This window comes from Natator depressus, chromosome 16 (genome assembly GCF_965152275.1).
Source record: "Natator depressus isolate rNatDep1 chromosome 16, rNatDep2.hap1, whole genome shotgun sequence".
Classification (NCBI taxonomy): domain Eukaryota; kingdom Metazoa; phylum Chordata; order Testudines; family Cheloniidae; genus Natator; species Natator depressus.
In genome coordinates, this window is record NC_134249.1 from 26,309,190 (window position 1) to 26,337,090 (window position 27,901).

General features: G+C 41.1%; 1 protein-coding gene and 1 long non-coding RNA gene across 4 annotated transcripts in view; one reads left to right on the forward strand and one right to left on the reverse strand.

Moving 5' to 3' along the window:
* Positions 1-26,672, reverse strand: LOC141999776 (uncharacterized). Its single transcript, XR_012642068.1, has 3 exons — positions 26,574-26,672; positions 1,565-1,648; positions 1-313 (listed from the first exon to the last, which is right to left on the reverse strand). It is a non-coding gene; the product is annotated as an uncharacterized LOC141999776 (long non-coding RNA).
* Positions 1-27,901, forward strand: part of RALGPS1 (Ral GEF with PH domain and SH3 binding motif 1) — a 394,814-nt gene that overhangs the window by 137,481 nt on the left and 229,432 nt on the right. For 2 of the 3 annotated variants that reach the window (XM_074973513.1, XM_074973515.1), the window contains 2 exons: positions 5,559-5,672; positions 23,507-23,633. In XM_074973513.1, the coding sequence (XP_074829614.1) occupies positions 5,559-5,672; positions 23,507-23,633 (241 nt within the window). The remainder of the gene's footprint in view (positions 1-5,558; positions 5,673-23,506; positions 23,634-27,901) is intronic. The other variant, XM_074973514.1, reaches the window with a different exon arrangement.

The following is a 27,901-nucleotide window of genomic DNA, read 5'->3' on the forward strand; positions in this document are numbered from 1 at the left end:
AAGTGTCTGTTCCTTCCTTGTCTCACAGCGATTGGTTCACTGTCCTCAGTATACTTCGTGTGGCATACACAAGAGTCACAGGGAGTTTGAAAGGTCCGTTGTCGCAGGCGTCCATTGTCAGTTCATGGCCCTTCCATTCGGTCTGAGCTCAGCGTCCTGCGTTTTTATGAAGTACGTGGCAGTGGTGGCAACACACCTTGAAAGCAGGGAGTCCAGGTACATCCAGACCAGACAATTGGTGGTTCCTGCTGAATCCAGACAGCAGGCGGAGGAAGGTGTTGAAAAGATCCAATTGCTTTTCCATTCGTTGGGCCTGTTGATCAACAAAGACAAATTAGTTTACCTCCCTGAACATCAGATTTATAGGTTTGGTTCTCACCTCTCTGTCAGCGAGAGCATATTTGCCTGAAGCCAGATTTCAAACAATATTCATCCTGTGCAAAGAGTTCTAGACATATGCCCATACAACAGTAAGGAACTATCTGAGACTTCTAGGACACATTGGAGCTTGCGCATACCCGACAGCATGCCAGACGTCACTTCAGGTAACGCAGCGGTAGTTGAATTCTGTTTATCATCCCTCACGTCACCTGCTGGTCATGCTGACTCACATACATGCAGCTGTTCTGCCCTCCCTGGGCTGGCAGATAGACCCTGCCTAATGAATGCAATGAAGTGGCTTTTGCTCTGCTTTCACCTTCTGTGAATCTGGTCACAGATGCATTATCCCTTGGTGGCTTAATGCATCTGGGAAGCTTTTGGACTCAAGGTCCCTAGTCAGATCAGGATCTCTCCCTCCACATCAATTTCAGGGCTCCTGGCTATTTATCTGGCCAGTCAAGTGTTTCTTTTCCACATCGCAGGTTGCTCTGTACAAGTACTCACAGACAACACTGTTGCAATGTTTTATCTCATCAAACAGGGACGTGCTAGGTCAGACCCCCTTTGCCAAAAGGCTATAGACCTCGGTGCAGAAATTCCAGAGAACAGAATCTCACTCAAAGCATCTCCAGGAGTCTCAGAACTCCCTAGCAGACTCTCTCAGCAGGTGATTCAGAGGAGATCACAAATGGTCCCTCAGACCCAATGTAGAAAAGTCTATTTTTCAGATTTGGGGGCGGGGGTACCAAAGTTGGACCTGTTCACCACTTGATAGAACAGAAAGTATAATCAATTCTGGTTAAGGGGAGGTCTCAAACCAGGGCCTACGAGAGATGTCTTCCTACAGTCTTGGAAGGGGAAACGTTTCTGCTCTTTCCCCCCACATCCTGATAGTGCCCAGAATGCTAACTAAACTCAGGCAAGATCATGCTATTCTAATCTTGGTGGCACAACATCACTGGTTTTCAGATGTGTTGAACCTCTCCATTCGGGATCCAATTCTTCTCCTTCAGGACCTGGATATAATTTCACAGGAATATGATCAGATTCTGCATTCCAGCTGTCCCAGACTGCACCTGACGGCCTGGATGTTCAATGGTTAGCTCGTCAGGAATCTGCATACTCTGTGGTGGTTCAGAACGTTCTTTTGAATAGCAGGAAGCTCTCTACCAGGTACACATACCTTTTGAATTGGAAGAAGTTTGCTGTGGGCTGAGGTTCTCCTTCATGGGCTCATATTCAGTTTATTCTGGATCATCTGCTTTACCTGAAAGAGAAAGGCCTTTCCATCAGTTCAAAAAGGATTCACCTGGCTCCTATCTTGGCATTCCATCTTACTGTAGAAGGCAGGTCCATGTTTTCCTACCCTGTGAGAACAAGGTTTTTAAAAGATTTGGACAGACGACTTTTCTCACCTATTAAAGATCCATCGCCTTCCTGAGACATAGACTTAGTTCTCTCAGGATTGATGAGATCCCCTTTTGAGCCTATGACCTCTTACTTGTTGTCTGATCTCTCAACAAAGGTGGCTTTTTTAATAGCTACTACCTTGGTTAGGAGGGTTGCAGAACACCAGACTTTGATGAATGACCTTCCTTATGCATTTTTTTTTAACAAAGACTAGGTTGCCTAATGCTTGCAGCCCAAATTCCTCCTGGTTTTGGATTTTCATATGAATCACACTATTTAGGATACGTCTACATTGCAGTAAAAGACTTGCAGTGCGGAGCTTGGGCAGCAGGGCTAAAATATGCAGTGGAGACTTTCAGGCTTGGGCTGGAGTCCACGTCTGTGACCCTCTTCACTCACGGAGTTTCACAGCCCAGGCTCCAGCCTGAGCCCAAACATTTACGCTGCAATTTTTAGCCTCACAGTCTGACCCCAGCAAGCTTGAGTCAGTATACCCAGGCTCTGAGACTTGGTGCCATGGGTTTTTTATTACAGGATAGACATACCCTTACTTGCCACCTTCTTTCTGAAACCCCACTTTCACAAAGATGAGGAAAGACTACATACTTTATGTCAGGGGTTCTCAAACTTGGGGTTGGGACCCCTCAGGGGGTCGCGAGGTTATTACATGGGGGGGTCGCGAACTGTCAGCCTCCACCCTAAACCCCGAATTGCCTCCAGCATTTATAATGGTGGTGTTAAATATACAAAAAAGTGGTTTTAATTGATAAGGGAAGGTCACACTCAGAGGCTTGCTATGTGAAAGGGGTCACCAGTACAAAAGTTTGAGAACCACTGCTTTATGTGTTCATAGAGCATTAGCTTTTTTATTTGGAAAGAACTAAGGAGTTTCAATTTTCTCCTCAAAAAGAAAAGGAGGACTTTGCGGCACCTTAGAGACTAACAAATTGATTTGAGCATAAGCTTTCATGAGCTACAGCTCACTTCATCGGATGCATTCAGTCAATTTTCTCCTCGGTTATTCATTTCCTTTGCAGGAAGGATGAAATGGGTGCCTGTTACCTTTCAGAGGATTTCTTTCTGGATTTCCTCCTGCATTCATCTCTGTAACAATATTGGTAATGTTCCTCTACCAGAAAGAGTGTTAGCAAACTCTACAAGGGTTCAAGCAGCATCAGTGACTTTCCTGGATCATTTTGCCATCAGTGACATTTGTAGTGGTATCACTTGGTCTTTGGTTCATACCTCTACCACTCATTAAGCTGTCCCCAGGGACAGTGCTCAATTTGGGAGAGTAGTACTAAAGTTCTTGTTTAGGTAGATTCCGATACCCTCCTCCTTCTGAAACTGCGTGGGAATCACCTAAAGTAGAATAGGCACATGCAAGCACTTGAAGAAAAAACACTTGTGTACCTTCTTCTGTAACTGTTGTTCTTTGACATGTATTGCAAATGTCCATTCCGCAACCCACCCACCTTCCGCTCCACACCAGAGTCATTGTGAGACTGGTATTTGAGAGGGAGATCCAGGCAGCTCCTCCCCTTTATATTCTCAGCTAGCAGCATGAGCCTACGGTGGGCACTTGGGCTGCCCTGTTGGGTATCACTTTGGGAAAAAGTTCTCCAGCTTTGACACACTGGCATGCAGACACCTAAAGTAGAATATCTTGAAGAACAAACAGTTATAGAACATGTATGTAACTGTGGTTTTTCTGTTCCATTGATATCAGGGGTGGAGTTATAAGAAAGGGTAATCTCTTAAAGTGTTTTCAGGAGTGTGGGGGTTTGGTATAGAAACTTTCAAACCCTTTGGAAACATGTTTATGGGTTTCTTATTTCTTTCCAGATAAAAGCAAGTAACTGCTACAGAATGTTTAACTTTTGTAGTTTCTCATTTTGCTAGCAGACATTCCAAAGGGACCATCAGGAAATGTGTTGTGTGCAGTGTTGTTGTAGCCATGTTGGTCCCAGGTTATTAGAGTGCCAAGATGGGTGAGGTAATATCTTTTATTGGACCAACTTCTGTCTCTCTCACCAACAGAAGTTAGTCCAGTAAAAGATATTACCTCACCCATCTTGGCAGTCAAGAAATTTGTCACTCTTGCAAGATCATGAACTTTTCAGCTGGGGTTATGAAATGATGTAAGTTGTTCTGGAGTCAAACATCACCTGACAAATACCATAGACTTTCACATCTTACTTTATATTTACATTATGTGGAAGATTAAATTTCAGGAAAAACTCCCAGTTCCACACATGGGAAGACAATGCATTTCAATGGTTGAATGAAATAATGAACCATAAAGTTGCATGGTTGATGTTTGTTAGGCACTGGAAAACCTCTTGGGGAAGGGAGAGCATATAGAGAAAGGATGAGCTCAGCTTTATCCAAAACAGAATGTTTACTGTCAATGGAAAACAAAGTTTGGGGCAAAGGATTGAAAGCAGAAGAGCACTGGAAAATAAAATGTAGGTGTATAGAAAACAGAATAGAGAGAGAGCTGTTCTTGTGTACTTTTTCATTAATAAATTGAAGAGGAAGTATTCAGTGCAACTCACTGGTGCTGGCTGTTATTGAGACACATACTAACGAGAACTAGACATTAGCCAAAGGCCCTGATCCTGCAACTTGCAAAATTGGAACCAAAAATAGCATTTGAATTTAGTCAGCTGAGGTTAGGAAGAATATCCCCCCTATAAAATGGAATTGCAAAAACCGGTGCAATCTGGGAGTTTTATATCTTTCTCCAATATTGTCTACACCTCTAAGACAGGATTCTGTATTGGATGGGCAAGTTTTCTGTTCTTTCTAGTAATTAACTATATTTGAAAACAAAATAAATTATTAAAATACACCACGATTGAGCATATGATATTCTGAGCACTTCTGTACTAGGTAAAAGCTGCAATAACACTCGTATGTAACCACAGTGTTACAGGTTTTGAGACCCAGCCCAACAGCAATCACTTCTCCTGGTGTTTGCATTACTGTTCTTCCACTGAGTCATCTAGAGTTCTCAATAACTTCTGTAATCATAAGCTTTCCTGGCCTCACCAAGCTCTGATTGGCTCAGTTCTCAGGCTGCGGATGAGTAAGATGCAGCTCTGCTTGGCCAGAATGGTGGTTTTCTTTGACTGAAAGAAAACTACTTAGCATGCTTAGTAATTGCCACTCCCTATTTTTGCATGTTTACCTAGAAATGGCCACAAATTCCCCAGTTCTGCTCTCTGCATACATAACAGAAACAAATAATTCACATAAATTCATTCCTCTCCCTTCCCCACTGCTGCTACTCCTTTCTTAGGGCTTAAACTACTGCAATATAAAGCCCCAGTGGGTATTTCTACACTGCAATTAAACACCCATGGCTTGCCTGTGTCAGCTGACTCAGGTTCACAGGGGTTGGGCTACAAAGCTCTTTAATTGCACTGTAGACATTCAGGCTTGGGCTGGAGCTCAGGGTGTAGGACCCTCCCTGCTCATGGGGTCCTGGAACCCAGGTTCCAACCCTAGCATGAATGTCTACACTGCAGTTAAACAGCCCTGTAGCCCAACCTCTGTTAGCCTGAGTCAGCTGACACAGGCAAGCCATGGGTGTTTAATTGCAGTGTAGATATACTCAGAGGGACTGCTCTTTTTTAAAGTTAAGTACGTGTAAGGATTTACAGGATCAGGGCCTAAGAAATGGCATTTGTATTGGCGTCTTTTTTGTTTTCAGTGTGACTAGTGTTGCCAACTTTGTAGTAATTAAAAACCGGTTGATCCAGCAGGAGTGCCAGAACCTCCCCTGCCATGCCTCTTCCCCACGAAGGTCCAACCCCTCAGGTTGGCAGGGATTCACCTACAGAGTCAGGACTGGAAGCTGCAACTGCCCGACACAGGTAGGAGGCAACCCCGGCTGAGTTGGGGCTGGTGTGGGTGATGACCTGGCACCTCCCCACCTCCCATGCCTTCAGTAACCGGACTGGTTAGTAGTACTGGCTGGACAGTGTCGGGTCCCCTTTTCGACCGGACTTTCTGGTCAAAAACTGGACATCTGGCCACTCTTAAGTGTGACTCAGACATCAATATGTGAGCTTGTGCTTTCCTTTTAAGAGTCTTAAATATGTACTGAATTTCTTTGTTTTGTGCTGGTGATGACTAAAGAACTGAGGGTGGAAAAATGCATCCTTAACTAATGAATTTCTCACTAGGGCATGGAACAACAAGCCAAACCAGTTTGATAACAGCCATCAGAATAACTTTACAGGACTGTGGTTCATCTGAGTTGAATTTTGATAATCAGATACATTCCATTCTTATGACATACACATTGGAAGAAGTTATGCTTCCAAACATAACAAAATATGCTTCTTTAACATCTGGAGTCCAGTGAATCATTGCCTCAATTAAAATAATTCATTGCCTATTTTGTACATTGAACATTTTATTTTTCATGTAATTTACTACTGTATATTGTAAACAAATGTATCTAATGTGTGTTAAATATAATTTTTAAAATTAAAGATCAATTTAAAAATTACAAATTATTTAAATAATCACTGAGAGAGAGGTTGTCATATAATACAGGGGGAAACAGCAGGTTGAGGCAGTACAAGTGCAAGAATTTTTGCATTCCTTCTATTGTCAGGTTGTCAGGGGGCCTGAACATTTCTCTCAAGCTTGACCGCTTTACTCCATCACCCCTACTTCAACCTGTCCTGTCTCTTCCCCAGTCCTGTCTCCTTGTCCAGTTCCATTTTCCTTCTCTACCCAGTCCTAGTCTCCACTCCTAAAGTTTCTCATCCTAGTCTCTTTCGAGCTAGTTGTAATCTCCCCCTCCTTGTATGATCCTGTCTCTTTCCTCCTCCTGACTTCCAGTCCCAGTTTCCCTCGCTGGGTTCTTCATCCAGTCTCAGTCTCCACCCTTTGCCTGGATCCTTGTCCCAAGCTGTTTGCCCACCCATCCTCACTCCATCTCCCAGTCTTCTTTCCCAGACAGTACCAGCCTCCTCTCAACCCTGGCTCCGAGGCTCCTTGCCCAACCAGCCCCTGTCCCACCAGACTCCCTATTCCAATATACTCCTTTCCCTACCCCTTGGTCTGGCGTTTGTCTCTTCTGCATTCAAATCTAATGGCATCCAGGCAACACAGAGGAGGAAGCCATCAGCGGGGGGTAACTGAGAGCACAGGAGAGACAGGCTTCCTTCTCACTTCTGGAGCCCTGCCCCACCCTGGCATGGAACATCTAGGAGCAACCATTACAGGTCAAGTTCTGTTGAGCCACTGTAGCCCTGGAATGGAACATAGAATCATAGAATATTAGAGTTGGAAGGGACCTCTGGAGGTCATCTAGTCCAACCCCCTGCCCAGAGCAGGACCAATTCCCAACTAAATCATCCCAGCCAGGGCTTTGTCAAGCCTGACCTCCTTTCTGCAGTCACATCCGCCAATTCCTTTAGCACTCTCGGATGCAACGCATCCGGCCCCATGGACTTGTGCACATGCAGCTTTTCTAAATAGTCCCGAACCACTTCTTTCTTCACAGAGGGCTGGTCACCTCCTCCCCATGCTGTGCTGCCCAGTGAAATAGTCTGGGAGCTGACCTTGTTCGTGAAGACAGAGGCAAAAAAAGCATTGAGTACATTAGCTTTTTCCACATCCTCTGTCACTAGGTTGCCTCCCTCATTCAATAAGGGGCCCACACTTTCCTTGGCTTTCTTCTTGTTGCCAACATACCTGAAGAAACCCTTCTTGTTACTCTTAACATCTCTTGCTAGCTGCAACTCCAGGTGTGAGTTAGCCTTCCTGATTTCACTCCCACATGCCCGAGCAATATTTTTATACTCATCCCTGGTCATTTGTCCAATCTTCCACTTCTTGTAAGCCTCTTTTTTGTGTTTAAGATCAGCAAGGATTTCACTATTAAGCCAAGCTGGTCGCCTGCCATATTTACTATTCTTTCTACACATCGGGATGGTTTGTCCCTGTAACCACAATAAGGATTCTTTAAAATACAGCCAGCTTTCCTGGACTCCTTTCCCCCTCATGTTATTCTTCCAGGCGATCTTGCCCATCAGCTCTCTGAGGGAGTCAAAATCTGCTTTTTTGAAGTCCAGGGTCCGTATTCTGCTGCTTTTCTTTCTTCCTTGTGTCAGGATCCTGAACTCAACCATCTCTGAGGGAGGCAGTGACCAGGAGTTGGTTGAGTTCAGGATCCTGACGCAGGGAAGAAAGGTAAGCAGCAGGATACGGACCCTGGACTTCAGGAAAGCAGACTTCGACTCCCTCAGGGAACAGATGGCCAGGATCCCCTGGGGGACTAACATGAAGGGGAAAGGAGTCCAGGAGAGCTGGCTGTATTTCAAGGAATCCCTGTTGAGGTTACAGGGACAAACCATCCCGATGAGTCGAAAGAATAGTAAATATGGCAGGCGACCAGCTTGGCTTAATGGTGAAATCCTAGCGGATCTTAAACATAAAAAAGAAGCTTACAAGAAGTGGAAGGTTGGACATATGACCAGGGAAGAGTATAAAAATATTGCTCGGGCATGTAGGAAAGATATCAGGAGGGCCAAATCGCACCTGGAGCTGCAGCTAGCAAGAGATGTCAAGAGTAACAAGAAGGGTTTCTTCAGGTATGTTGGCAAAAAGAAGAAAGTCAAGGAAAGTGTGAGCCCCTTGCTGAATGAGGGAGGCAACCTAGTGACAGAGGATGTGGAAAAAGCTAATGTACTCAATGCTTTTTTTGCCTCTGTTTTCACTAACAAGGTCAGCTCCCAGACTGCTGCGCTGGGCATCACAGAATGGGGAAGAGATGGCCAGCCCTCTGTGGAGATAGAGGTGGTTAGGGACTATTTAGAAAAGCTGGACGTGCACAAGTCCATGGGGCCGGACGAGTTGCATCCGAGAGTGCTGAAGGAATTGGCGGCTGTGATTGCAGAGCCCTTGGCCATTATCTTTGAAAACTCGTGGCGAACGGGGGAAGTCCCGGATGACTGGAAAAAGGCTAATGTAGTGCCAATCTTTAAAAAAGGGAAGAAGGAGGATCCTGGGAACTACAGGCCAGTCAGCCTCACCTCAGTCCCTGGAAAAATCATGGAGCAGGTCCTCAAAGAATCAATCCTGAAGCACTTACATGAGAGGAAAGTGATCAGGAACAGTCAGCATGGATTCACCAAGGGAAGGTCATGCCTGACTAATCTAATCGCCTTCTATGATGAGATTACTGGTTCTGTGGATGAAGGGAAAGCAGTGGATGTATTGTTTCTTGACTTTAGCAAAGCTTTTGACACGGTCTCCCACAGTATTCTTGTCAGCAAGTTAAGGAAGTATGGGCTGGATGAATGCACTATAAGGCGGGTAGAAAGCTGGCTAGATTGTCGGGCTCAACGGGTAGTGATCAATGGCTCCATGTCTAGTTGGCAGCCGGTGTCAAGTGGAGTGCCCCAGGGGTCGGTCCTGGGGCCGGTTTTGTTCAATATCTTCATAAATGATCTGGAGGATGGTGTGGATTGCACTCTCAGCAAATTTGCGGATGATACTAAACTGGGAGGAGTGGTAGATACGCTGGAGGGGAGGGATAGGATACAGAAGGACCTAGACAAATTGGAGGATTGGGCCAAAAGAAATCTGATGAGGTTCAATAAGGATAAGTGCAGGGTCCTGCACTTAGGATGGAAGAATCCAATGCACCACTACAGACTAGGGACCGAATGGCTAGGCAGCAGTTCTGCGGAAAAGGACCTAGGGGTGACAGTGGACGAGAAGCTGGATATGAGTCAGCAGTGTGCCCTTGTTGCCAAGAAGACCAATGGCATTTTGGGATGTATAAGTAGGGGCATAGCGAGCAGATCGAGGGACGTGATCATTCCCCTCTATTCGACACTGGTGAGGCCTCATCTGGAGTACTGTGTCCAGTTTTGGGCCCCACACTACAAGAAGGATGTGGATAAATTGGAGAGAGTCCAGCGAAGGGCAACAAAAATGATTAGGGGACTGGAACACATGACTTATGAGGAGAGTCTGAGGGAACTGGGATTGTTTAGTCTGCAGAAGAGAAGAATGAGGGGGGATTTGATAGCTGCTTTCAACTACCTGAAAGGGGGTTCCAAAGAGGATGGCTCTAGACTGTTCTCAATGGTAGCAGATGACAGAACGAGGAGTAATGGTCTCAAGTTGCAATGGGGGAGGTTTAGATTGGATATTAGGAAAAACTTTTTCACTAAGAGGGTGGTGAAACACTGGAATGCGTTACCTAGGGAGGTGGTAGAATCTCCTTCCTTAGAAGTTTTTAAGGTCAGGCTTGACAAAGCCCTGGCTGGGATGATTTAACTGGGAATTGGTCCTGCTTCGAGCAGGGGGTTGGACTAGATGACCTTCTGGGGTCCCTTCCAACCCTGATATTCTATGATTCTATGATTCATCTCATGGTCACTGTCTCCCAGGTTCCCATCCACTTTTGCTTCCCCTACTAATTCTTCCCGGTTTGTGAGCAGCAGGTCAAGAAGAGCTCCGCCCCTAGTTGGTTCCTCCAGCACTTCCACCAGGAAATTGTCCCCTACATTTTCCAAAAACTTCCTGGATTGTCTGTGCACCGCTGTATTGCTCTCCCAGCAGATAGCAGGATGATTGAAGTTGCCCATGAGAACCAGGGCGTGCGATCTAGTAGCTTCTGCAAGTTGCCGGAAGAAAGCCTCGTCCACCTCATCCCCCTGGTCTGGTGGTCTATAGCAGACTCCCACCACGACATCACCCTTTTTGCTCACGCTTCTAAACTTAACCCAGAGACTCTCAGGTTATTCTGTGAGGACAGTGCATTTGTAGTCTGGGTGGCACTAGGAGCTGTGAGGGGATGGAGCTTGCTTACTTGCTCTGTGGGAATGTCTCATACACAGTCTGGTCTGTGCTAGGAGCTGTAAGAGGCTAAAGTATGTTCAGTGAGGGTGGAATCTTCAGAGATGTTAGCTGTTTAGCTATAGCAAGTCTCTACTGAGCATGTGCGAACTGCAGTTTTTCCGTCAAGTGATTGTGCACATACACATTCACTGGAAGTGTATGTGAGCCCAGATCACTTGAGTCCCTGCTTGAAAGTATGAGGATGCTAGAGCATTTCAAATAAAAGTTCACCAGCATTTTTAACATGGGCACAACAGTGTATTTTTCCCTAATTCATTCTCAGAGATGGCCGAACTGCTTTGGTTGAAATTTTCCTATCTATTAATTCAGCCTAAGGCAGACACATCCAGTTTAAAAAATGTAACCTCAAACAGTTAAAATTTCGCACATTTATAAGAAACTGAAAACAAGATCTTATAATGGAAAGTGTTTGGCAACGTTAATAATAGGCAGTGCTAGCAGCCGCCCTCCCAGAATACACTTATTTTTTAACCCAGGGATATTTGGACAGAATATTTAGACATAACCCTTTTTTCTTTTGATCAAAGAAATGTAACCCTTTAACATTCAAATCAAAACTAGGACTGTCTATTAATCACAGTTAACTCACACAATTAACTCAAAATATTAATCGTGATTAAAAAAATGTATCGTGATTCATCGCAGGTTTAATCGCACTGTTAAACAATAGAGTGCCAATTGAAATTTATTAAATATTTTGGCTGTTTTGCTACATTTTCAAATATATTGATTTCAATTACAACACACAATACAAAGTGTACAGTACTTACTTTATATTATTTGTATTACAAATATTTTGCACTGTAAAAATAAAAGAAATATTATTAAAAATAAAAGAAGTATTTTTCAATTCACCTAATACAAGTACCGTAGTGCAATCCCTTTATCGTGAAAGCGTAACTTACAAGTGTAGATTTTACATAACTGCACTCAAAAACAAAACAATGTAAAACCTCCGAGCCTACAAGTCCACTCAGTTCTACTTTTGTTCAGCCAATCGCTAAGAGAAACAAGTTTGTTTACATTTACAGGAGATAATGCTGCCTGCTTCTTATTTACAATGTCACCTGAAAGTGTGAACAGGCATTCGCATGGCACTGTTGTAGCCAGCAATGCAAGATATTTATGTGCCAGATGCGCTGAAGATTCATATGTCCTTCATGCTTTGTCCACCATTCCAGAGGACATCCTTCCATGCTGATGACTCTCGTTAAAAAAATAATGCATTAATTAAATTTGTGACTGAACTCCTTCAGGGAGAATTGTACGTCTCCAGCTCTGTTTTTTACCTGCATTCTGCCATATATTTCATATTATAGTAGTCTCAGATGATGACCCAGCATGTTGTTTGTTTTAAGAACACTTTCATTGCAGATTTGGTAAAACGTAAATAAGGTACCAATGTGAGATTTCTAAAGATAGCTACAGCACTTGACCCAAGATTTAAGAATCTGAAGTGCCTTCCAAAATCTGATCAGGACGGGGTGTGGACCATGCTTTCAGAAGTCTTAAAAGAGCAATACTCCGATACAGAAACTATAGAATCTGAACCATTAAAAAAGAAAATCAACCTACTGCTGGTGGCATCTGACTCGGATGATGAAAATGAACATGCATTGGTCTGCACTGCTTTGGATCATTATCGAGCAGAACCCATCATCAGCATGGACACACATCCTCTGTAATGGTAGTTGAAGCATGAAGGGACATATGAATCTTTAGCGTGTCTGGCATGTAAATATTTTGCACACGCATCTGGCACGTAAATATCTTGCATTGCCGGCTACAACAGTACTATGCAAATACCTGTTTTCACTTTCAGGTGACATTGTAAACAAGATGCGGGCAGCATTATCTCCTGCAAATGTAAAGGATGATTAGCTGGGGATTGGTCCTGCTTTGAGCAGGGGGTTGGACTAGATGACCTCCTAAGGTCCCTTCCAATCCTGAGGTTCTATGATTAAACAAACTTGTTTCTCTGAGCTATTGACTGAACAAGAAGTAGGACTGAGTAGACATGTAGGCACTAAAGATTTACATTTTTATTTTTGAATGCAGTTATTTTTTGTACATAATTCTATATTTGTATATCAACTTTCATGATAAAAGAAATTGTACTACAGTACTTGTATTAAGTGAATTGCAAAATACTATTTATTTTATATTTACAGTGCAAATATTTATAATAAAAAATAAATATAAAATGTGCACTATATACTTTGTATTCTGTGTTGTAATTGAAATCACTATATTTGAAAATGTGGAAAACATCCAAAATATTTATATAAATAGTACTTTATATTATTGTTTAACAGCGTGATTAATCGCGATAAATTGCTTGACAGCCCTAATCAAAACAGTCGTCTTTGCTTAGAATCAGTCACGTGACATGTTTTTGTTAATTTAAATAAAATATAGCTTATTTTATTGCATTTGATTTTAAAATTAACAATGTTTACTCGACTATCAGCATTTCATATTTTAATGCTAGTGGAAGAAGTTGCCTGGGGAAGATGTGGAATTATCATCACTTGAAACAGATTGGAGACTGAGGCTAGACGGTCATCTGTCAGGCCTAATCTTGCAGCATCTTCCTCGATAACGTTCTCTCTTCCCAGGCATCCAAAACTCTCATCTGGGCTACTGTCAGTTCCCATTTTAATTACTGTAATTTCTTCCTTTCCAGCTTCCCTAACATCTACATCTCTCCCCATAGGTCTGTGCAAAATACAACTGCTAATATTTTCCTTGTCTGTCGCTCTGACCACATCACACCTATATTTGAATTCCTCCACAGGTTCTAGTTGTTTCTCCAAGTCAAGTTCAAGCTTCTTGTTTTCACCTTGAAGGTTCTTCCTAACTCTCCTCTGTCCAGTCTTGTCACTTGTCACTTGCCATACTGCCGTGTCATCTCTCCTCTACCAGTAATATATCAGTATTGTATGATTGTCATCTTCTCCCACAAACATCTCCTATATCTTCTTCCATGCTGCCCTTTGTGTGTGGAACACCCTCCAGCAGCTGATCACGAAGACCAATAGCTTCTCCTCTTAAGACCCAGCTCTGCCGTGATGTGTATAAGAAATCAGCTAATTCATTATGGCTAGACAGGCAGATGGGATTAGCTGATTCTTTATTCATAATAATAAGGTCAAATCATATAAAAATTGTATGTATCTCTTTCCTCCTACTCTTCGTATGTCACTTGTCAACTTAGACTGTAAGGTCTTCATATCTGCAATGTGTTTGTATAGTGCCTAGCACAGTAGTGCTTCATTGTGTGTACTATGTGCTACCATAATACAAATAAATTATAGTAATATTTAAACATACTAGGTAAATAGAGAGGTTTGCAGAATGTGAAAGCAACTTTGGGGTCTGTTGGACAAAGTGGGGGAAGGGAGCAGATTTCAGAGTCAAGGGCCCTCCACTGAAAATGCATACTCTACCCTCCAGGTGTACAAATCTATGGATATTTATCTCAGCCTTGTGAGCTAATCTTAACTATTGTGGTTTAACACAAAGAGAGGAGGCCTGTCAGATACATGGAACCCAGAGCAAGGAGAGCTTTGCTCTTGAAAATAAACTAGAATTTGCACTAAAAATCTAATTAGAAGTTTATGAAACATGGGCCCATGTGTTATCTCCTGTAATGATGTTTTGTCATGAAAGCTTGTCACATTTTCTATGATGTAGTCAATGGGCAGGACTGAAGAAGCAACCTTATTGCTAACTTCGGTTCTATCCCATGTGAGTACAGTTCAGTGACATTCAGCATCCCTGTTGTTTGTTCACTTGAATAACACATAGCCAGGCTTATCTCAGTATTTGAGGTGCGTGTCTGCAATTGTGTACTTATAACTATTAATATTCCTTTAAACCTTCCTACTAATGCCTTTCCATTAGTATAACACAATGAGAATCTGCACTGCCTAACCCGTGCTTTCCCCACAAACTGATTAATAATTCTCCACTCTGTTGTATGCGTTTAATCCTATTAAAATTAATGTCTGGGTTCCATCACTGTAACCAAGAAGAGAACTTGTGGCTTATTGTTATGGTAAAATGTGTGCCAGTGAAACCTGCTCTCCTACCAAAATATACATCTTTCTTTATATAATCAGAAACTGCATATTCTCACTGTGGTCCTAGCTACCCCTTTAAATTAAATGGTCCCTACTTATTCTAGTAAATGGATCATATACCAAGCAGAGGCACTTAGCATGCATTTCTGTCTCACCCATCTTTCCTTTTTTTTGCAGCACTCACAGGTACAGCAATAATTAATCACATACTGAACAATACCTGGCTAATGTAAATTTGGCAGTGTCCTGCTAGTAGTTTTTCCTACTACTGTGTGTCCTGCAAATTAGGATGTTTATTTGCCAGCGACAGCAATTGCTTCCTGCATTCAAAGGGAACCAACAGTCTTTTGGTAAACCTCACTCCCTTCTACTGCACCTCACTAGTTGCAGTGCTGCCTGCAAAGTATTCCATCTATTGTAGACACTTTCTCTCTGAATGCTCTTCTGTCATCTTCTAGTTTCCTGCTTTTTTTATAGTTTAGTAGGATTGGGTCCTGGAGTTGCATTTTGATCATCTGCTTTTTCAACAGAATTGTTTCATTTTAGGTTGTTGTTGCTCTAATAAACATTCATTTCACTAGTAGATAAAGTATAAAGACAGGTTTCAGAGTAGCAGCCGTGTTAGTCTGTATTCGCAAAAAGAAAAGGAGTAGACCTAAAAGTTGCAGTTCTTCAACAAAAAAAGCTTCAAATACAGACTCCAACGAGAGATTGCTGAACTGGATACAATTAACTTAGGCTTGAATAGAGACTGGGAGTGGATGGGTCATTACACAAAGTAAAACTGTTTCCCCATATTTATCCCAACCTCCACTGTTCCTCAGACGTTCTTGTCAACTGCTGGAAATGGCCCACCTTGATTATCACTACAAAAGGTTCGCCCCTGCTCTCCTGCTGGTAATAGCTCACCTTAAGTTATCCCTCTCCTTACAGTGTGTATGGTAACACCCATTGTTTCATGTTCTCTGTGTATATAAATATCCCCACTGTATTTTCCACTGAATGCATCCGATGAAGTGAGCTGTAGCTCATGAAAGCTTATGCTCGAATAAATTTGTTAGTCTCTAAGGTGCCACAAGTACTCCTTTTCTTTTAAAGTATAAAGCTGTCTGTGATTTCCTTGTTTTGTCCATTCTAAAGCTATTTTTCATCTGCTCATGGTCAGAACCCTCCAAATCCAGTTGTCCACATATTACCCCTCATTCGCTATGACTGTATGGTCCTTCCATTGACTTTAGTAGGATCTGGATCAGGCCCAGATGATAGCTCTCCCAGCTGGAAGATAAAGATGACATTCAAAGTTTTTTGGAGTTCAGTTTTTTATCTCATTATACTCTTGGTCCATCAACTTCCACTTCCATCGTATTTATTTTTGTTAAAACTCCTATTTTCATTAAAAATAGTGGTTGATTAGCTTGGTTAGCACATTAGGACGCTTCACTATCAAAATCTAAATAAATATCTACTTTAGTAGGACAGGGTAACTCTGCTTTCATCCCACACTCTGTAGCTTCCGTCTAAAACTAAATAATAATGTAGCTACAAGTATCTCCTTTTTTGGCTTTCTCTAATCTTTGCATTCTATGTGCTGCCCCTCCTGAACTAGGTTTTCAAAGATAGAAAGTCCATGTCTCATAAACCAGGGTTACTTTTAAAAAACGTAAGTAAGAAGTTAGAACTGTAAACTGGATGGATAGAAAATGTAGTGCTCTCCTGAGAATTCCTAAATGGAAAAGGATACTGTATCACTAGAAATTTGCAACTATATCTCTTAATATGTTGCTCATCTCATTTCCATCTGATTATTTTGGGAGAAAACAATGTAAATGGTAGAAAGTCATGGTGTGTCAACACGTGACTACTCACATGAGTTTGCAAATTATGGATTTTCATTTTTTAAAATTCAAATGATGGCTCATTTTCCATTCTTCTTCGAGTGATGTCCCTGTGGGTGCTCGACTTCAGGTGTTGGTGCGCCCCTGTGCCCACAGCCGGAGATTTAAGGTAGCAGTGCCCGGTTGGGTCTCACATGTCTTGCGCCACTTTAGGCAGTTAACTGGCGCTGTACGACCACTATCGGCAGCCTCTGATAAAGGGCCCTTCCTCCATGGCACGGGCTCCTGATCAGCCCACCAAGAAGGTAGCAAAAAAAGGGATACCATGTCCCCGACTTTGGAGTTGACCAAGAAAAGGTGCTCCACTCACGAGCAAACATTCCTGGTACCGACTGCACCGGTCATGTCAATGGCTGAAACAGCAGGCCCCTCCGGCACCGTTGGTACCAAGAAACTGAAAGCTCCCAAGCAGCCAAGCTCGGTCACAGGCACCAAGGGGAAAATGAAACCCCATGCCGCAGTACCATTGTCTCATATTGGCCAGCCAGCCAACCAGCTGTTCTCAGGGTCTCTGGGCATCTACTTAACAGCCACACCCATAAATCATCTTGAGCAATTGTGTTAAATTATCCCAGAGGGACAAACTTGCTCTTTTGTCCATTGTCGTCATAATGAGAACCTTACATCCAGGTTTTAGTTTCACAGCTGGTTAATTATAAACCTCAAGATTCCAAATATTGTTAACTACACTTAAACTGAAAATATAGTCCTTAAAAAGGTCTGAAATAAATCTTCATCTGCTAGTTCCTGATAAGTAATGATACCAAAGGAATCACTAATGCATCTTACTCCAAGTGATGGTTTCCAAATGTTTATTAATGCTCCTTGGCAAATCTGATTTAAAAGTCTGATGAGTAGATAAATATGAGTAGATAACATCTACTGATGAGTAGATAAATATGCCTGACAAAAACTATCTTGTATTTCTCTGCCATTTTTCTCATTTCTTTTTTTCTTCCACCTCTCTCTGACTACAGGGTTTGGTCCTAAATCTACCACATCTTCAGCTTAACTCTCATATCATAGTACATCAGCTAGAAGAAGGTCTGTGCTGGAAGCATGCAAAATCTTAAATAAATTTATTGACTGTTTGCCAAGATAAATGTTTTCACAACTAAACCAGTAGTGACACCTATAGTTAATATTTCTGTTCTAGCCCCTGTTTTCCATCACTCACATGTTTTCAAAACTTTTGCCCATGGGCTGATATTTTCTAGCCTTGGCCTATATCCAAAGTTAATTAAGTCTGAGGGGGAAAATAGGTCAACTACTTTCATGTGAATGGGAAATTTGAAAACATAGAAACAAACCCTACAATTGTAAAAAGATTTCTAACGCTAGCCTCAGTGAGATGTGCCTTTGACTATTTTGACAAACATTGATTTTAATTTGGCTGAATAATGACCTTTTATACAGAGTGCATTGAATAAGGCAAGGCTTCTTCACACCCCAGTATCATTCACAGCACACACAAGTGCATTTTTAAAATTGTATACTGTATTTGTACATTATGTATTGAATGAGGTGAAGGGGTGTTGCCTCATTCAGTGCACACATTACATAGTGTGCATCCCCCCACACGTCGCCTTTGCTCTACTGACTAATTAGACAACAGGGGCACACTTCACGGACCAGGCTCCCCAGGCTGATAACGTAATAACCAAAATTCTGAAATGAAATGCTTAATGCAACCCATTATACATACAGAAAAAGCTAATTATATATTCAGTAAAGGTACTGCCCAGAGAACACGAGCCAATCCAAAACATAATTTTTACATTTTAGGAATTGGGGGGAAAGTGGGAGGTCGTTTTTGTTTTTAAATAACCTTATTTAAAAGGAAACTTTACTACTTTAGGTAAAAAAAATTTGCTGTATCCTAAAATAATCCTACTTCTTCCTACATTGTTTTGTTTGTATCTTCTAGTTTGTAGTATCCTGTGGCATGACTCTGTCCTAGCACATGTGAGGATGGTTGCTAAATCCACAATTACTGTTTTTTTCTTGTATTGTTTCTTATAGATGTATAGAATAGTCCAAACATATATCAAGACTCTCTGGTTTGTAGGAGAGTTTAAGAATATAGTACTTCCACTATCGTGGTTTTTGGTTCATATAAATTCAGTGGCAAATATTTGCCTTTCAGATTATGTAAGAGTATGAATCACAAAACTTGAATGTACCCATAAGAGGGGATGGGGCAAGTACACTGATTTTTTAATTTTTTTTGTAAAGAAAAACCTCAGAGATTGAACCCCCATTTTGAGTACACTAATTCTTTCATGCAAAGTTATTTAGCTGGGTAAACGGTTCCATTCACAGCCTCTAGGACAAATGTAGCAAAACAGAAATATCTCAAGTTATTATTTCTTTTGTTCATTGTAGTACCCATGATATGCTGGACACTTTCCAGATATGCAAGACGAGATGGTCCCTGCCCCAAGGAACTGATAATCTACGGATAGACAGAGAGGTCAGGAAAGGGTAATAACAAAAGGGAAATACTGTACAAATCAGCATGATCCACTGTAGGGAACACCATCTAAAAGCAGAGAGAGTAATGGCCTTGCACATGTTTTGAAGAATATATGAGGCCACGTGAAAAGATACGGAGGAGATTATTCAAGAAGATGACCGTTGGGTAGGAAAGGATAACATTGGTGGCAGTGTGGAAGGGGCAGCACAACAAGGAAATATAAGTCGGCAGGAGCAGATTCATAGAGAATCTTGAAAGTGGTAGCTATTATTTAAATCTCATGCAATGGCAGATGGAAACACAGTGGAGAGCGTCAAAGAGAGGAATGACACAATCAAATCAACAGACCAGGAATATAAGAACAGCCAGACTGGGTCAGGAAGATGGCTAGTAGTTCTAAGTCAGTAATTTTTTTTTTTCAGTGAAAATAACTTGATGAATGTATTGGGCTCAGAGTATTTTGAATATTTTTTTTCCAAATCTGGCTTTTCTGAAGTGTCTGGGATGCACTTGATGTGCATTCATCTTCGGTACCCAACATGTGTGACCTTAAAAAAATATTAGATTAGAATTTAAAATGACATAGTTTTAAAATAGTATTATTTTAAATACTTTATTCGTCATCTGTAATGTAGTCATGGCTTTTCCAGTGTGCAGTAGATCCATTGCTAAAATTGTGGATTGATTGCGAATTGTTATTTAAACATAGGACAGAACGTTTCCTCAGGTTAAATGATAATATTCAAGGGCCTGATCCTGTTTTTCATTTTTTATTTGATCAGTTTTCACTAACACAAGAAGTCCAGTTTGCTTCCCTGGTACGTCTTATGTGATTAAAAAGTCCCTAATGAGAATATTTTCTAGAATCAAGCATGAAATTTATGTTTGCCTCATGCCCCTCAAGCGTGCATTCCTTGAGACCAGAGGTAAAATTAGATTGTGAGCAGACGTTGATGGGCTCCCCGTAATGACAAAAATGTGCCCTTTGGCTAGGATAAAAACTAGAATTTGGACACATTTTGATATGATTCCTATACCTGTCAAGATGTGCCCACTTCAGACTGTAGGAAGGCACATTTTGATGGGTTCCCTATACCAGTCAAAATGTACCTTCTGTAGACCTTATTGTGTATTCCCTGCCCCTTATGCCATACAGTGAATGTTCAGATAAAGATAAATCACAGTGTAGGAAAAAGAACTTGGGATCTGAATTATAGGACATTCCTGCAGGTCAACTCCTACAACAGATTCAATCTCACATATTATTGCAGGAACCCAGCGCTGCTTCAGTGTACTTGGGAAAGTGAAACACTCACTGAAACTAAGGGCAAAGTTTGGATGAAAGCAGGAGCCTCATGGAGACTTCAGTTGCCAAGTGCACCTGTGCACACACCCTGCATATACTCACTTCAGAGTACGTCATGTTCAGAGACGTTTACATCTGCTTAATAACAAAACGGGTATGTTTGGATGTATGGCAGATTTTGACATGACACCTCCCCACCTATTCCTTCTTACTTGTTGCTGGACCAGGAGAAGCAGAGTTACACTAGTTTAGTTTAATGTGTGCTTTTAAATCAGGTTAGTTAAACCAGCTTGAAAGATTGTATGGACATTCTTGATTTAAAATGAAATAAGAAACTCAGAATATCGTAGAACATATTCTAGTTTTTATGTAATTTGGAAATATGCCCATGCTGATCAACCCCAGCTTCAGAAATTTTCTTGCAGACAAAATTTTCCATAAAAATGTACCTTAAATGGATAAATAGAATTTAATCTAGCCTTTTATGTAAAATAAATTTAGCTAAATTATTCTGTAAATCAGAATGTTTATATAGCAGGATTAGATGATACACAACATTGAAATAAAGAGGGAGTCATGTCATTCAAAGTTAATGTGATCCATACTGGGTAAGCTGTTAACTATTCAGAACTGTGAAATAATTGATTATATACTTAAAACTGTCAAAAAATTAAAATATAATTTTATTAAAATGCTTAAAAGAAAAATGCCTATGCTGCTTCTAGGGTATGAAGATTTGGTATTGAGGCTCTGATCCAGTAAAGAACATAAGTACAAGCTTAACTTTATGTGATGAGCGGTCCCAAGTATGTGCAAACAGGGAAACTTAAACAATGGGACCACTCACATCCTTGAAACTAAGCACATACATAACTGATTGCAGAACTAAGACTTAAAGAAGTTTCTAAGAGTTTACATTTTGTATCCTTGTGAAATATACTAGTGCATTAAAATTTGCCTTCAAGGTATCTATAAATGACATTTTTTGGAATGGCAGAATGTCATTAGATAAATAAGAAATGAAATATATGATGTGTGCCCAGTTTAGTTTAGAAAGCAAAATGTTAAGCCATTATTTCGGAAATCTATCAGTAAGGGATATTGTGATCCTCTAAGGAAGAAGAAATTAACTTCCCTTTGCCTCAGACAAGATGTTGTTTCTGATGTTTTAGAAAGCTGTTGCATCACAATCTTTGCTGTGATTGCCATTGCTGATACTGCTAACAGTACTCATATCACTATTTTCCTACATTTGTTAAAAGTAAAATGTCTTTTGTTCTCACACTGAATTTTTTGTGAAATCAGAAACAGATTCTGCAAGGAATTTCATTATAATTGATTTCAGCTACAAAAATGGTAAAATTCTACAATGCTGGCATATTTCTACATCAGAGAAATTACCAGCTAGGAAGTGGTGAGCTTTTGCACTAGATTGAATTAGGTCTTGATCGCTCCAGGGAGACTGAAGCATCCGCGCAGAGCCCTAAGAACTCCATGTTTCTCTGTACAGCAGTTGATAGGCATGAATTGCAATGTAGGATCAGAGCTTTAGTGAATATTCATAAAACTCTCATCCCTTTTAATGTGAAAAGGGAAAAGAGGTGATTTCAGAAAACTCCAGCTGTTGCAGCCTTTCAGTTGTGTTTACCATTTTCCCCAATTTTTTTTATCTCACTGACAACTGGTGTTCAATATTGTGTAGTTTTTCATTACTCATATTCAACTTGTGTATGCACCATTCTTAACTTGCTTAGGCCTTGATCCTTCAATTTAAAGTGCACAGGCTTGGGCTATAGAGTAACTCCTCCAGAAATGTAGAGATGCCACACTTCCCATGCAGTCTGGTGTGTCTGTGAGGTACTTTCTGCTTGGAAGTGGAAACAAAGGAACCTAGAACAGGGCAGTCACAGGTTATATCGAGAGAGTAGTGGGAATTTTTGTTACCTTATTTCAGTACATAGTTTCCGTTCTTAATAAAGGGTTTATCTTGAAACCTGTCTGCTTGCAATAAGATACTACAAGTTTGACTGCTGCAGCCACACAGAGCCCCACTGTGGCTTGATTGTGGCTCTCCTGCTTCAGTGAAGCAGTCCACTCATGTGTTATCCATTGCAGGATCGGAATCTTGATCACTATGACCAGTCTTCTGGCATTGTAAAAATATTAGTTGTAAAGTCCTTTATTAAGCTTTCTGGAACAAGAATTGGAATATTAGGAGGGAGCTGTCCAGATAGCATTGTGACATGAGATCTTTCTCTTACACTAAAATTCAAGTGTAAGAACTCAATATTAAGTAGTCTGCGATACCATAATTTTTATGCATCAATACTAGCTCCAACTGGCTTTTTAATTGTGGCTTCAAAAATATTAGCCAGGTATATAAAATCAGCTAAAAGTGAATGAATATTTTTGATGCAGTATATTACACATATAAGCCTCCATAGTTTAGGACATCAGACTCTTATTCTGACCTGTTTTGCTGTACTCTGTGTAACTTGCCAAGATTATGTAGCAAATAGTAAGATTATCCAGAAATGTAATTATTTTAAGACTTTAAGACTTTTTCTTCCAAGGTTTTAGCAACTCTGTTAACATTTATAGATGTGCTTTTTTTGAGACACTGATGAAATGGTGTGTCTTGCATATAGAGAGAGAGCCCTTTCTCAGTATTAGTTATTTTAAGTTTCAAAATGAAGAGCATATAATAATGTGTAAATTAGGAAAGAATGTTAATGTCTGGATTATAACGTTTTACATATTACCCTTAAAAATTAACACAGATGATGTTAGGGTTAACATTTTATCATTTACATAAAAATGTATATAAAAGATTGACAAAATGTATATAAATAATACTAAAGATCTGTCTACAGCTTCAGAGTTAAGAGTGAAACTATACTTTTATTTAAATGTGCAAAAAACTTTCAAATATTATGCTAGTTTTGGTTTGTTTGTTTTAAATCTAACCAAATCTCCTTGTAGTATGCTTTTCTGTCTTCTGGGTGACACTATCTCTTGAGTTTGTATTTACTGTTTATCTTTCTCTTCTCTTTAGCTTCTAAATCGCAAAGACAAGACCACCTTTGAGAAGTTAGACTACTTAATGTCTAAGGAAGATAACTATAAGAGAACACGGGAGTACATCAGAAGCTTAAAGATGGTCCCTACTATTCCCTATTTAGGTAGGTGTGAAAACAGGCTTGTGGTATCTGTGGAAATAGATTCAGTTTTGAATAAGAAGTCTTTGCTGTTTCTGACTGACAGATAGCCAGCTGGAACGTAGTGCACTTGAAGCAAGCCACATGTTGAACATGTGCTCCACTTAGTTTGTTGTTCAGAAAAATTAAAGGTAGTGAAGGGTTTTAAGGTGTAATAATGTCTAAGATCACTGTGAACTTGCAGAGCTTTCATCTTCACGTTAAATCTGAAAATATAAATACATCAATGTTTAATGTGGATCATAGCTCTTTTTAATTTACAAGAGGATTGCATTTCAGGAATGTCTTAAATTTAAGTTTTTGTTAGAGAGACAAGATGGTGTGGTAATATATTTTACTGGACCAACTTTTGTTAGTGAAAGAGAAAAGCTTTCAAGTTATTCAGAGCTCTTCTTCAGGTCTGGAAAAGGTATTCAGAGCATTACAGATAAATATAAGATGGAACAGATTGTTTAGCAGAAGTAGTTAACACACATTCTAAGGGACTATTTAAGGTAAAGCCCATTAACACCCCTTCAGTTAAAAAAACGGGGAGGTTACGGGGTGTGGCAGAGCTTCTTCTCTGCATCAGTGGATTCTGCCCTTTTCTTCGTTGTCCCCCGACTTTAGTTGAGTTCTGGGCTCAGTAGCTCCTCCCCAGACTGGGGGAGGGGCCTTTAGCAGTGGGGGAGGGGCCTTTAACACTTCCCAGCACCCAATAGCACCACTCTCCTATAGTGCTGAGTTGGCGCCTGGAGCTCTCCACCCTTCGAATTCCCTGGCGCATACTTCAGGAGGTGGAGGCAGCCTTATTGCCCACTTCTTGGGTCTACTTCTAGCAGGTCCTGCGAGAGGGCACCCCCTGCCCACCCCTCACCCAGGCCCTCTGGATATTTCCATCAAGCCCCTGACCTGTAAGCCCTCCCGTCCTCCTCCCCTTTGTACTCCGAGCCAGCTGCGCACCTTGCAGCCGATCCAGTTTCAAACTGCGCCGAGGGAACAACTGTACACACTCGTGCTTCACACGCTTCATTTCCCATCCTCATCTCCAACCCTGACACCAAGTGGTGGGACCTATTACCTAAGTACAGCTAAAGTTCATTGGAGCTATGCTTTGAATGTATAAAATGCTATACAAATACTAAGTGTTCTGAAAAAATCATGCCCTAGACATCTCAAGTTGGATGCCCCAAATTGGTGGACACCTCACAATTTTGGACTTAACCTCGCTGTTCTTCAGTTCCTCATTTGTAAAATAGAGATAGTACCAACTATCTCAGTTGTCTCAGGCAGAGTATCTAGAAACTGAGCACAGTTGCTGGCCACCTATTAAAAGTTTGGTTTAACTTATACAGGCAGCATCTTATAGGAACTCTGTAGCAGAGGCTAGAATAGAATCCAGTTCTCCAGAATAGCATTCAACTACAAGATCATCCTTTCTCTTTCTGCAGTCCCCTGCCTCATTCACTACACATCTTCCAACTTCAGCAACAAGTGAGAGAAGGGTCCTTTAGACAACAGCCTCTTTCACTGCACAACCCTGATTCGTTCCCTGAGCACAATCCATCCTGTGCACTAAATGAGGCAGGGATCATGTGGAAAACATGTGTAATCGAGTGATGAAAGACGGTATCATAGTGTATCCGCACAAGGGAACAAATGGTCTCATGGGCCCTGCTCCGTGACGCCTGCATGCCAGCAAACAAGAGTATTGAGAACACAAAAGAGATGGTTTTCCTGCTCTCAATTCCATTGCTCAGTTCCATTCCACAGCAGCTGCAGCAACCAGGAGGAACGATATAAGGAAAGTCCTTCTCCATCCCTGTAGCCATGAATTAGAGCTTTCATGCTCAGTGCAGACCAAATCTTTATAGAATTTTGCTGCCAGCTTCTAACAAGCCTCTACTGAGTGCATGCAAACAGCAGTTTTCAGAGGCTTTTAACTTGTATGAAGCTGAATGGATTTTCACCAAGACAGCAAAAGGATTCTCTGTCCCCAGAGCAATCCTCATGGCAAGTTTGAAACATGGAGGTACTAGAGTTTCACAACAAAAGAGTTGTAAGAATATTTTAACACCGGCAAAACAATGTATTGTCTCCTAGTTCTTGGAAGAAGCTAAACAACCTTTGCTGAAGCTTTTTTTTTTTTTTAAATTACCCTAAGTTGGACGTTCTGACGCTTTGGGATTTAACCTAGACCAGTAAGGGTTGTTACCACCTGCCCTGTAACTCTGGGTGCCTTCACTGCTATGCTGCGGTGGCTCACAGCCCTGGCACCAACAGCCAACTTATAAACATGCACATCACACCCTGGTTTTCACCACCCAGTTACTTTTTGCAGAGTGACCCCAACACTTCCCGCCCAGTCCCGAATTTCCTCCAAACCGTCTGCTAATGTGACAATCTGCTCAGGTTCCTAGAATTGTGAGTAACTGTGTTACCCCTCTCATTCTCACCAAGTGAGAGTTTTGCTACTGCTAAGCTGTGTGACAACTCCCTGACATCATAACTTGTCTGCCTTGCCAGCAAACTCTTCAGGACTCTGCCAGTCCGAACCTTGCCTTGCAAGTAACAAACAGTAAACCACAACTACTGAGTTCCCCAGAGACATCTCCCAACAGTGGTCAGCTGTCTCCTGGAATACTCACAGAAAGTATTAAATTTGATGCTCCTTTAAAGAGACGATACACTGCAGCTCATTAATTGAACTGTGGTTTGACAAAACACTCATATTTCAATCATAGAACTAATATGGTTTATTATAAAAGTAAAAGAAGTTTATTTAACAAAAGGACATGGGATTAAGTGATACCAAATATAAGGAATAAAGACAGAAATAGTTACAAGCAAACAAATATGAAAATATGCTTCCAAGACTAAAAATTAACAAGCAAATTACGATCTTTGCTTAAACAGATTTCTCACCTGTATTTAGTTTCCAGAGACTTCAACCCCCTTGAAATCAAGAGCTCTGGCCGCTTGATCCCCCATGTTGTGGGTCCCAAAATAGCTTTCTGTTTCTGCTCATATTTCCCAAATTTCATTAACCATGTTATAGGAGTCAGGAAGGCTTCCTGCTGTTATGCCCTTCCTGTTGACTTCCCATCCCTTACTGATTTGTATGTAAATGGGCTTCTATTGTTTTGATTCAGTAATGTTTAATTTATATTTTAGACCGGTTGTTAGTTGCTTTCCTTCCTGACTGAGAGAGAACCTCTTTCGCCCTGTGTTTGGTCACAGACTTCAAAGCATAATATCACTGCGTATCCATAATTCCTCACGTAGTGTTAATGCAGACATTTCACAATGATATTAATCACCAGTGTGTCACAGGCTTTCATAAAAGAGTTTGCTTGATACAGTTTGATAATACAGTAATATTGTATATAATCAGGTGATTCAATTGCTTATCATTAGAGATTCAGAACCCCTGTTTTTATAGCCCAGTAAACCTTTGAAATGTATTATTTGAAAAGTAAGCCCAGACCAAATTTCTTTCTCCTGCTGGGGTGTAGACACACTGCTGTCTGCCCAAAGTTCATTGATGGTGGGTCAAGAGGCAGGAAGGCTTCCTGGGGGTACATTCTCCATCCCCATTGAGATTATATTAATCTTTTCCCACTTGATCTCCTGATCGCTTTGTTTACCTTGTATGTAATTGTGTTTTTCTTTGTCTTTGGTCACACCTTACCTAATTTACATCAGACACACATTCAAGCAGATGGAACCACATTCCTTTGTTTGGAACAGCCGTGGCTTAGGCTCTGCTTGCCAAATACATTTTTAAGAACATAATTCTAGCACTTATTTATAACACTTGGTATATACCCCGTACATACACCACACAGTGATTTTTTTGGGACCAGGTGTTACCAGTTTGTGTATGATGGATTACATGACACGTTTTAGATACACTTTATGACAACAATGTGTTAGGTGTAGTGAGTATGTCTGGCCTGATACAAGCTGCTGTCACAGAGTAGTGAACACTAATAGGCCTGTGATTCACAGACATCCAGCATGGAAATTTTCAGGTTAAAGTATGGCAAAGTTGTAAGCTGCTGAAAACAGTGCGTTATAAAGGAATATAAGCACACTTAACAACAGATGACATTGCCAGTTCTACTTATTATAGGACTTTGCACTTCTATAGTGTCTTTCGTCCAAAGACCTCAAATTGCATGACAAACATTAATGAAATTAGCCTCATAACTCCCTATGAGTAAGGGTGATTGCCTCATTTTATGCTGAAG